We start from the raw sequence: 10,841 nt of genomic DNA, 5'->3' as shown, positions 1-10,841 counted from the left end.
GACCCCTTCCTTTAACATGCCTGATGCTCCTGCCGTCTTCACACCATCACTTCCCTTTTGAGAAATCTCGGTCTCCTTCCAGAGGGTGGCTGTGGAGTTGCTGCTGCTTCCTGATGCCTCCTGGCTCTGGGGAGCAGGGTCTGCAGGACGAGTTGGGGCCCTGCTCTCTGTCCTACAGTTCACACACTTCCTCAATAAGAAAAGCTTTCAAGTCATTTGGGCCCCCTGGAGAGCTAATGGCTTGAGAATATTTGAAAAAATACGTTATTTTCATGACAAGACTTATTTAGAGAATGCAAGTGTGGTTTAATCTATTAGAAAATGGTAAGAATGGCAAGACAAAAAACAATCATCTTAATAGACTTAACAGTAATTGGATGAAATTCATTGCCTATTCTAGATTTTGTCAAAACTAACATGAAATGATAGCATAATTCCCTAACATGATGCAGATTCCCAAACCCACAGTCAGGGGTATAAAAGGAGTTCCATTAAAGGCAGACATGTGACACACAGGCCCAAGGGCAGCACTGTGGCCTAACATCGGTCTGGAAGGTCTGGCCACTGTGTTAAAGGAATAAACTAAATTATATTTGCAGACAGAATGATAATGCGGCTAAAAACATTCAAGAGGATCCACGTTAAAAACTCAGAACTAAAGAAGGGGTTCAGAAAGTGGCTGGTTACCAGATAGACACAAAAAATGAAAATCTTACAACAAAACTCAGAGGAAAAATACTTTACACTGTAGCAACACAACTAGTCGCTAGGACTAACCACCCAAAAAAAGTCCTATTTGAAGAAAATGGTTAAATTACTAAAAACCATGAAGGAACACTTCAATTGATCGAGAAGTCTACCATATTCTTGAATCGAAAGATTAACGTAAATAAGTTGATTCTTGCCCAAAATAAAAATACAGTTTTGGTACATTTCCAAATAAAATCCCAATGCAATTTTTTGATACTTTTTACCTGGGGGAAAAAAGGCCAAAATGGTGAAGAAGATTTTATAAATGAGAATGAGGTTTTTTTAACATATTAAAATGTATAGAATATCAACACTTAAAAGAGGGTACCAGTTAAGAATAGATAAATTACCCAGAGTCCAGAAAATGAAAATGCAGTACATAAGAAGCAGATGGACAAATCAATTTTTACCGTTTAATAAAAGGTGCTAGGAAATTGGACAGCTGTTTGGATAAACAATTTAAGCTAAATCTTCACCCAGCATTACACTCTTTGTTTTAATAAACTTTTAAATTTTCTAACAGTTTTAGATTTACGTAATTATTGTGACAGTGGTACAGAGGGTTTCCACATACCACACACACAGTTTTCTCTATTATTATCTTGCAGTAGTATGGCATATTTGTCAAAATTAATGAACCAGTATAGAACATTATTATTCATTTTACAGAAAAATTCTGGATGAAGTGTCAGAGAAACTCAAATTACCACACAGAAAAATAACCATTTTCAAAATTAACCTCCCTTGGGGGATTTACAAGCTCCTTCTAGACTGTGGACTCACGCTTGGACATAGGTGCTGGGCTTCAAAGCAAACATTCTCTTCACAAGTGCCTGGTATGTCTGCTGCCTTCAGACCCAGAAGATGATGACGGATCTCTTGTAAAATAAGTTGCAAAGGCCAGTTCCTGCCCTTCCATTCAGTTACCAAACGTCTACCGAGTGTCAACCATGTGCAGCTCCCCTCCTGTGCTAGGCACCAGGGAAAGCACAAGGACATCCTTGGGATCCATGTAGGCATGACTGTTGTGAAACAGGAAAAATCACCCATGCATTGGTCCTCTTTGGATTTAAAGAGAGGAGCAGGCAAGGCTATAGCTGATGAGGATGAATATGTTCCAAAAGGACTTGACCTTGAAGGATCCAGAAGACAGCCTGGTGTAGAGCAGCTGTGGCTCATTTGTCTCAGCCGCCATCTCTTAACCTGGCCACAACAGTCCCTGTGCCGAACTCTAGGGATCTGAGGTTCATGGGACACATCTTTGGCCCCAAGGGGCTTTGGGGGAAAAGACAACAAAGTAAAACATAAAATAAAACAAAAACCCAGTTTAAGTCCAAAGGTTAGAAACAAAGACATCACAAGAAAAGAAAACTACAGATCAAAGTTTCTTAGCAATATAGATGCAAAAGTCCTCAATAAAATTCCAGATGCAAACCAAATCCAACAACATATAAAAAGGATTATACACCATGACCAAGTGGAGTTTATCCCAGGAATGAAAGGTTGGTTCAGCAAATGAAAATCAACCAATATAATATACCGTATTAATAGAATAAATGATAAAAATTGCATAATCATCTCAATAGACACAGAAAAAGCATTTGAAAGAATCCAACAGAGGCTGGCCCCATTGTGTAAGTTCAGCATGCTCCACTTTGGCAGCCCAGGTTTGCAAGTTCAGATCCCGGGCACAGACCTACATCACTTGTCAGCCATACTGTAGCAGCAACCCATATATGAAGTGGAGCAAGATTGGCACAGAGTTAGCTCAGGGTGACTCTTCCTCAGCAAAAATAAAAATAAAAGAATTTTTTAAATCCCAGCTGGCTTCTTTGCAGAAACTGACAAGCTGATCCTAAAGTTCATATGGAAATGCAAAAGACCCGGAATAGCCAAAACAGTCTTGAAAAGGAAGAACAAAGTTGGAGTTTTCACACTTCCCAATTTCAAAACTTACTACAAAGCTACAATAATAAAGACACTGTGGTACTGACATAAGGATAGATTTAGAGATCAATGGGAGAGAATTGAGATCCCAGAAAGAAACCTACACATTTATGGCTCATTTTCAACAAGGATGCCAAGACAATTCACTGGGGGAAAGAATAATCTTTTTCACAAATGGTGCTAGGACAACTGCATGTCCACACGCAAAAGAATGAAGTCGAGCCCCTGCTTAACACCATACACAAAAATTAACTCAAAACAGATGATAGACCTAACTTTAGGAGCCAAGCCTATAAAACTCTTAAAAGGGGCAAATCTTCATGCCCTTGGATTTGGCAGTGTTTTCTTAAATATGATATAAAAAGCACAGGAAACAAAAGAAAAAATAGATAAATTAGACTTCATTAAAATAAAAAAATTTTGTGCTTCAAAGGACACTTCTGTGAAGAAAGTGAAAAGACAACTCATAGGCTGGAAGAAGATATTTGTAAATCATGTATCTGATAGTGATCTAGGATTCAGACTATATAAACAAGTACATCTCAACAATAAAAACACAAATAACCCAGCTTAAAAATGGGCAAAATATTTGAATAGACATTTCTCCAAAGAAGATATACAGATGGCCAATAAGCCATGAAAAGATGTTCAACACTATTAGTCATTTTAGAAACGCAAATCAAAACCAAAATGAGATGCCACTTCACAGCCACTAGGATGGCTATAATAAAAAAGATGGACAATAATAAGCGTTGGTGAGGATGTGGAGAAACTGGACCCTTCACACACTGCTGGTAAGAAAGTAAAATGTTACAGTCACTTTGGAAAACAGTTTGGTGGTTCCTCAAAAAGTTAAAAATAGAATTACCATATGACCAAGCAGTTCTCCCTCTAAGAGAATGGAAAACATATGTCCACACAGAAGCGTGTACACAAATGTTCATAGGAGCATTATTCATAATTGCCAAAATGTGGAAACAACCCACGTGTCCATCATCTGGCAAAGAGATAAACAAAACATGGTCTATCCATGCAATGGAATATTATTCAGCCATAAAAAGAAAGGAAGTCCTGGCACATGCTGCAACATGCATGAACTTCAGAAACATTATGCTAAGTGAAAGAAGTCAGACACAAAAGATCACATACTGTTTAATTCCCTCCATATTAAATGTCCAAAACAGGTAAATCCATAGAAACAGAAAGTAGATTGGGGGTCACCAGGAGCTGGGGGAGAGAAAATGGGGAGTAACTGCTTATGGGTCTGGGCCCTCTTTTTAGGATCTTGAAAATGTTCTGGAACTAGATAGTGGTGATATTTGCCCAACCTTGTGAACATGCTAAAATTCATTAAATTGTATACTTTAAAAGGGTGAATTTTATGGTATTTTAATTATATCTCAAAAAGTGCAGGGGTGAGCGCTGTGAAGGATTTATATGGGATACCATCCATATAGATAGGCACTGGCTCTGCCCTCAGGAAACCAGAGGGCTTCACAGATAAGATGACATTAGAGCTGAGGTTTGTTTTTTGTTTTTTTTTTTTAAATGACATTTATTTTTTAAAAGTTAACATGTGCATAATAGGAAACGGAAAAACACGAGAAGCAAAGAACAAAGTCATCCATAATCACAAGCAGTTTACAGTTTGACATGTCCTTCTAGGTCCTGTGTGTTCACCTACACAACTAAGCATCCATTTTTATGTAATTAAGATCATACAGTTATGTATCATGCTTTTTCACACATAATGAATATTTATCATTTCAAAGTCCCAAAGCTATATAAGTATTTTGATAACCAATACACTACACCAACTCAATCTGGAAAAAAAAAATGTAATCGTGACTTTCTTGGCGACAAAAGTAGCAAGAAGCCTCTAGATAAAGATACTGGCGGCATTATGATTAAAATACTGCATTCCCTTAATGTTCAATTAAAAATGAGACATAAAGCAAGAGTACACAAAATATAATACTTCTAAGAGAACTCAATATCCGATCTATACTATTAAAATATTAGCAAAGAGGTATGTTCCCACTGAATTACTTAACAATGTATTCCTGTAGGACAGCCAAAAGAGGTGCACAGAGATCAATGCTTATCATCAAAATGTAAGTATGAACACACCTTCATACATCCCTCCCCCTATACTTCCTTTTGCTCCTCTGCTGCCAACCTAACAAGTCCTCAAGTACATTTCTCAGAGCTGGTTTAACAATTCCATGTCCAAGATGGTTCTTTTCTACCAATTAGAACAAAAAGATATTTACAAATTGGTTAATTCACTAGCTCTACTTTTTATCATACGTTGTCACCTCAGGACATCTAAAAAGCTTAGATGCCGCAAAATAAAGAACAAACCCTGTCTACAATAAACACAGGTACTTTACAAAAATGCATTTATAGACCTATGTTATTACCTAAAACTGTCTTCTAGATATGGAGATACCAGCAAAGAGCCCTTCCCTGCACCCTTCCGCTTCTCCCTCCTCCACCATCGCAACGACTAAGTGTAGGACCACATCTAGCTCCAAGAGGTGGATTAACAAAGACATCCCAGAAGACAGTCCTTCCTAAAAACTAACAAAAGGGCATTTATAAAAGTGTTACTACCTCTACTTTTCCTATACTTTGGGCATTAGGACTTGTTTATCCTTTAATACACAGCAACATTAACTAAAATGCACACACAGAACAATGGTTAGACAGTCTAAACTTATCTAGACTCATGGGCACAGAACCCTTCTCTCGGCACTTCCTTCCCTGCCCCTCGCCCCCACACCCAGTGAACAGTCAGCATACTCTCTAAGACATCAAGGTTAACGATCCCATTCCAAAAACGCAACCATTCCTACGAATTAACTGAAAAAACACTTAAAGGGTATTACTTTAACACTCTACTTTTAACATATGTTGTATGCTTTTAAACATCTAGAAAGACTAGATGTTTCAAATAAGGATTTAAGTTTGTCCACCATACACACAGTAGCACTGAATAAACTGCACATAAAGGCTATAATCTGCAAGTGTCTTCCAAACAGCATCATCTAGCCCAGAACCCTTCCCCCTCTCTCTCAACCCAGTGGACAAGCATTTGTAATGCTTCGAGGGGATTTGAACTATTGCACTTCCCTCAAGTCGTTTTCAGAACAGTCTTTCCTATTGATTTTAACACAAAGTGTACACAATATTTGTTTTCTAACTCTACGTTTGTCATACACTGGCAACCTCTTTAACATCTAGAAAGACTAGATGTTGTAAATTAGGACGCTTATCCTTTCTATACACTATCTACACAGCTAAGTAAAACAAAATGCACAGACGTATGGGACAATGGTTAATCTTGTCTGACTATAAACATACTGGTAGAAAGCCCTTTGTACTCTCTTCTCCTTCCTCCCCAAACCAGCACAAATATAACAGGTACTGCTCAGAGAGGTGGTTTGATCATTTTGATCATTCCATTTCTAAAAGACAATATTTCATATGAATTTAACAAAAGGGTATCTACAAAATGTGTTATTTTACTACCTCTACTTTTAACATACTTTGTGCACTTCTAAACATCTAGAAAGACTAGATGTTTCAAATAAGGACTTATATTTGTCCACTATATGCACAGTAGTGTTGAATAAACTACACACATGTAGCAACAGTTATTTCTGAAAGTGTCTTCTACTTCGGACATTCTCATCTAGAATCCTTCATTTCTCCCAACTCCTCCTCTCTACCACCAACTCGGTGGGTGAGTACAGGCACATGTGTCACTTGGATGTCATTTTACAATTTCATTTCCAAAAGTCCTTTTCAGAAGACAGCCTTTTGATGAATTTTAACACAAAGTGTACAAAATGTGTTAGTTTACTAACTCTACTCTTGTCATACATTGGCAACCTCTTTAATATCTAGAGACTAGATATTATAAAATTAGGACCCATTTGTCCAGTATATACACAATATATACAGAAAAGTTAAATGAAATGCACATAACATATAGGGCAATGGATAAGCGGACATTTTCTAGTACACACTAGCAAAACATCTTATGCAATTTCTTCCCTCCCACCTCCCTCAACCCAACGAACAAGTACAGGGTATACTGTTCAGAGAGGTGCTTTAACAATTCCATTTCCAAAGACAGCATTTCCCATCAGTTCTGAAAAGCTATTTGCAAGAAGTGTTATTTTACTTACTTCTACTTTTAAAAAAATCAAGCACTTCTAAATATCTAGAAAGACTAGATACTTTATATAAGAACTTACTCGTCCACTATGTACACAGCACTATTAAATAAAATTGCACACACGTAACAATCGTTATAATCTGAGGTATCTTCTAAATATGACCATTTTGGCCTGAACCATTCCCTCCCTCACCTCCTCCTCTCCACAACCAATCCAGTGGACAAGTACAGGCATGAGTAATGCTTAGAGGTGGCTGCACAAATTCCTATCTGAAAGTCATTTGCAGAAGGCAACACAAAGTGAATTTCAACACAAAGTGTACAAAATGTGCTAGTTTTACTAACTACTTTGTCATACACTGGCAACCTCTTTTAACATCTAGAGACTAGATGCTGTAAAATTAGCACTCATTTGTCCATTATATACATTATATACACAGCAAAACAAAATGCACATAACATACAAAAAATGGTTTTGTCTGAACATGTCCAAGTATGCACACACTAGCATATTACCAATTGCAATTCTTTCCCTCCCACCTCCTGCAAACCACTGAGCAAGTATAAACAATAATATACTGTTCACAGAGAGGGTTTAACAATTCCATTTCCAAAAAGCAACATTTCCAATGAACTTTAGCAAAAAAAAATATTTACAAAGTGATATTTTACTATCTCTACATTTAACATACGTCGGGCACTTCTAAACATCTAGATGGACTAAATGTTTCAAATAAGGACTGAATTTGTCCACTATATACACAGCAGTCTTGAGTAAACTGCACACATGGAACAGAATCTGAAAGTCTTTGGAATGTGAACATTCTAGCCTAAGACCAACCTTTCCCTTCTCTCCCTCTTCCACCAACCCAGTGGGCTAGAATGCTCAGATTTTCAGGAGACAATCCTTCCTAGGAATTTTAACGCAAAGTGTATAAAATGTAAACAACTCTATTTTTGTCATACACTGGCAACCTCTTTAACATCTAGAAAGACTAGATGTAAATTAGGACTCATTGGTCCATTATATACATTATATACACAGCAAAGTAAAACAAAATGCAGGAACATCAGGGACAATTGTTAATCCTGCCTCACTATCAACACACTGGCACACAGCTCTTTGCACTTCCCTCTCCCCGGGAACCGGCGCACAAACACGACGTGCACTGTTCAAAGGGGTGGTCTGGCCATTCCCCCCAAAGAAACAGTATTTCATAAGAATCTTAAGATATTTACAAAAATGTCTTTTTACTACCTCTACTTTTAACATATATCAGGCACTTCAGAACATCTAGAAAGACTAGATATTGCAAAAAAGTACTTAGCACTGTCAACTACATACACAGTAGCGAGGACTAAAATGCACACACAATAATATGAAAATGTCTTCCAAACATGACCACTCTGGCACCGAGCCTTCGTTTCTTCCTCCTCAAGGCCTTCCGCGCCACGTCCTCTAACCCACTGCACAACCGTGCACGCGCGTCGCTCCTGCTGTCGCTTCCAGCAGTGGTCTAACAATTCCATTTCAAAAAGTCATTTCCAGAAGACATTTCTATGATGTTTTTGAAAACAAACGGGCATTTTACAAGACGTGTGGTTTTCTAACTCTACTCTATCATACGTCGGCAACCCCTTTACATCTAGAAGGCCTAGATGGAGCAAAAGTTTTCTTCTGAAAGGGTGAGGGGAAAGTTGAGAGCAGCTTTTTCATATTATATACACAGGCCTTCCATAAACGGCCAGTAAATCTTCCCAAAGGGTGGCGGGCAATTCCTGTGGGCCAAACGTGGTCTTTTCCTACCATTTCTGTCTTCCAAGGTCAAGGTCTGACAGAACGGAGACCCAAAGCCCGAGGGCCCGCCGCCCCTTCCACCGTCATCCACCGGGACGCCTCGCCTTCAGGGCCCCGAAGGCCTTTGTCCGGCGTCGTCCGGACGAGGGGAGATCTCGTCCCACTGGGACAGAGCGGGCACCGCCATGTCCCGGATCCGCGCGGCGCCAAGGCCTATGGGTGGCCCAGCCCGCGTCCAGCAGAGCCACCTACCGGCGCTCCTCTGCGTTCGAGCGGCCGCCATTCTTCCGCCCCGCCACGCCCGACACCCGACGGCGCCGCGTCCTCGGCGGCTCGGCGGGGGCTTCGCCGCGGCCCAGCAAGGCTGCGCAGGGAGACAGGGGTCGGCAGAGTCCGGCCCGAGAGGCCGCCGCCATTACGACGCGGAGGTGGGGGTGGGGCCAGAGGGTCGCTCCTGCTTCAAGGTCGGCCCGGCCCGCGGGCAGCCGCGGCCAAGGCTCCGGGTCTGGCCCCTGGCCCCCCAGCCCACCCCCGGCCCGAGGCCGGAGGGCCTGGAGGGCCCCGGGACACAAGGCCGTGGTCCGCTTCCCACCGCGCGCTCTGCCGGAACTCTAGAGCTGAGTTTTGAGGGATGAATGGGCTTTATGGAGAATCATGAAGACATTCCACTTAAAGGGCAAAAGCACGTTCAAAAGCTCAGAGGTGGCAAAGAACATTGCAGGTCACCTTCTACCTGCAGGAGGTAGAAAGGGGACAGCTTGGGAGGGACGTCAAATGCCACACTAGTGAGCCTGGGAAACCCAGCGAGTGATGAATTCCTGTGAAAGTTGGCTTAAATCAAATGGTAACATTTGGAGAAATTCCAGAGAGAAAATTTCAGCTTAATAAGCTCTAACTCTGAATGAAGCATCTGTTTCCTCTTATTTTGTAATAGCATTGTGATTGGTGTGAGGGGCAAAGGGGACAGCCTGTTAGTCCCTAAGGTTTGACTAGAGGGACTCTACCCCCACCCCACACACAGCAGGGACTATGTGACCTGGGCCTTGTCAATGGCACTGCCTCATCCCCCCAGCCAGTGATTGGTCCAGAGGAGAGCACATGGCCCCCAAGATGGGCCAGTCAGAGGCAATGAACATGGGGGTTGGTGGGGACCATCAATAAGAGGACTCCCTTCCCACTGGGCGGCTAAGTTACTAAGACCATAACCTAGAGCTGCCTGTGGCCACCTGTTTGGCCATTCTCCTGAAGTATGAAAATTTTGAAAAATGAAAATGAAGCCAAAACAGGGAAAGCAAGTTCAAGAGATGAGATATTCCTGAGAACACTGTTTGAGCACCTGGATCTAGCCGTGCCTGAAGCTTTTCCACATAGAGTTTTCAGTTACATGAGCCTATGATTTCCTTTTTTTTGTTTGAACCAGTTTGGGTTGCAACTATCACTTGCACCGGAAACAATCCTGATGAACACAATAGGCCATGTTTAGAAAAAGAAGTCTGTGTACTCAAGACTTAAAAGTTTCAAGGCACATTAATTGTGGAAGGGCCTATCCCTGCCAAGATCCTTATTATTGCGAATGAACTGGGCCTCTCCTCCCAAGACGGAAGTGTCTGTGACAGCGAGAGATTTATATGGAGTTTATATGAGCCAGTGCCATGTCTGGCTCTGAGAAAGTGCTCAGTAGAAGAGGGTTATCTTCACTCATTTGTCCAAGAATCCATTGTGTACTAAGTCCCAACACGTGCCCAGCCCGGCCCCAAGAGTCAGGAGGGCACGTGGCAGGGGCAGGTCAGGTCTAGGAGCTGCATTCACAAGCGCACAGGACTCGTTCCCAAGTGAGTCTGTCCGCCTTCCCTGGAGACAGCCAAGAGCCCCCCTGCCAGCGAGGCTTCACATGTGACTGCTGTATGTTTCCCACCTGAGCAGATCAGTCACTCTTATTTATCAAGCACCTACTGCAGGGCAGTCTCTGTGCTGGTGCTTCAGTCACACGACTCCATTTAGTCCTCCCCCAAACCTTCTATGAGGCAAGATGACCCCATCTACAGAGGAGGAAGCTGATGACGTGGCTTGCCCACGGTTACAAGTTCTGGTCCTGGGAGAGGAACCTAGATCTGTCTGAGTGCCAGGCAGCACCTACTCCACACCCCCCCCCCCCCCCCC

General features: G+C 41.6%; 1 protein-coding gene across 1 annotated transcript; it reads left to right on the top strand.

Moving 5' to 3' along the window:
- Window positions 1-3,476: 3,476 nt before the first annotated feature.
- LOC124232034 (serine/arginine repetitive matrix protein 1-like) lies at window positions 3,477-10,795 on the top strand. The gene is made up of 3 exons (XM_046649020.1): window positions 3,477-4,219; window positions 4,767-4,811; window positions 8,708-10,795. The coding sequence occupies exons 1-3, from the start codon at window positions 4,203-4,205 to the stop codon at window positions 9,294-9,296; spliced, it is 651 nt and encodes a 216-aa protein (XP_046504976.1). The 5' UTR covers window positions 3,477-4,202; the 3' UTR covers window positions 9,297-10,795.
- The last annotated feature ends 46 nt before the right edge of the window (window positions 10,796-10,841 follow it).

Source organism: Equus quagga, chromosome 2 (assembly GCF_021613505.1).
Source record: "Equus quagga isolate Etosha38 chromosome 2, UCLA_HA_Equagga_1.0, whole genome shotgun sequence".
NCBI lineage: Eukaryota > Metazoa > Chordata > Mammalia > Perissodactyla > Equidae > Equus > Equus quagga.
Note: the sequence above shows the minus strand (reverse complement) of the source record. Positions and strands in the feature narration are given on the sequence as shown.

Coding starts and splice junctions, on each gene's coding strand:
- LOC124232034 (XM_046649020.1), top strand. Junction 4,812..8,707: donor TCAATGCTTATCATCAAAAT/GTAAGTATGAAC, acceptor CTGTCTTCCAAG/GTCAAGGTCTGACAGAACGG.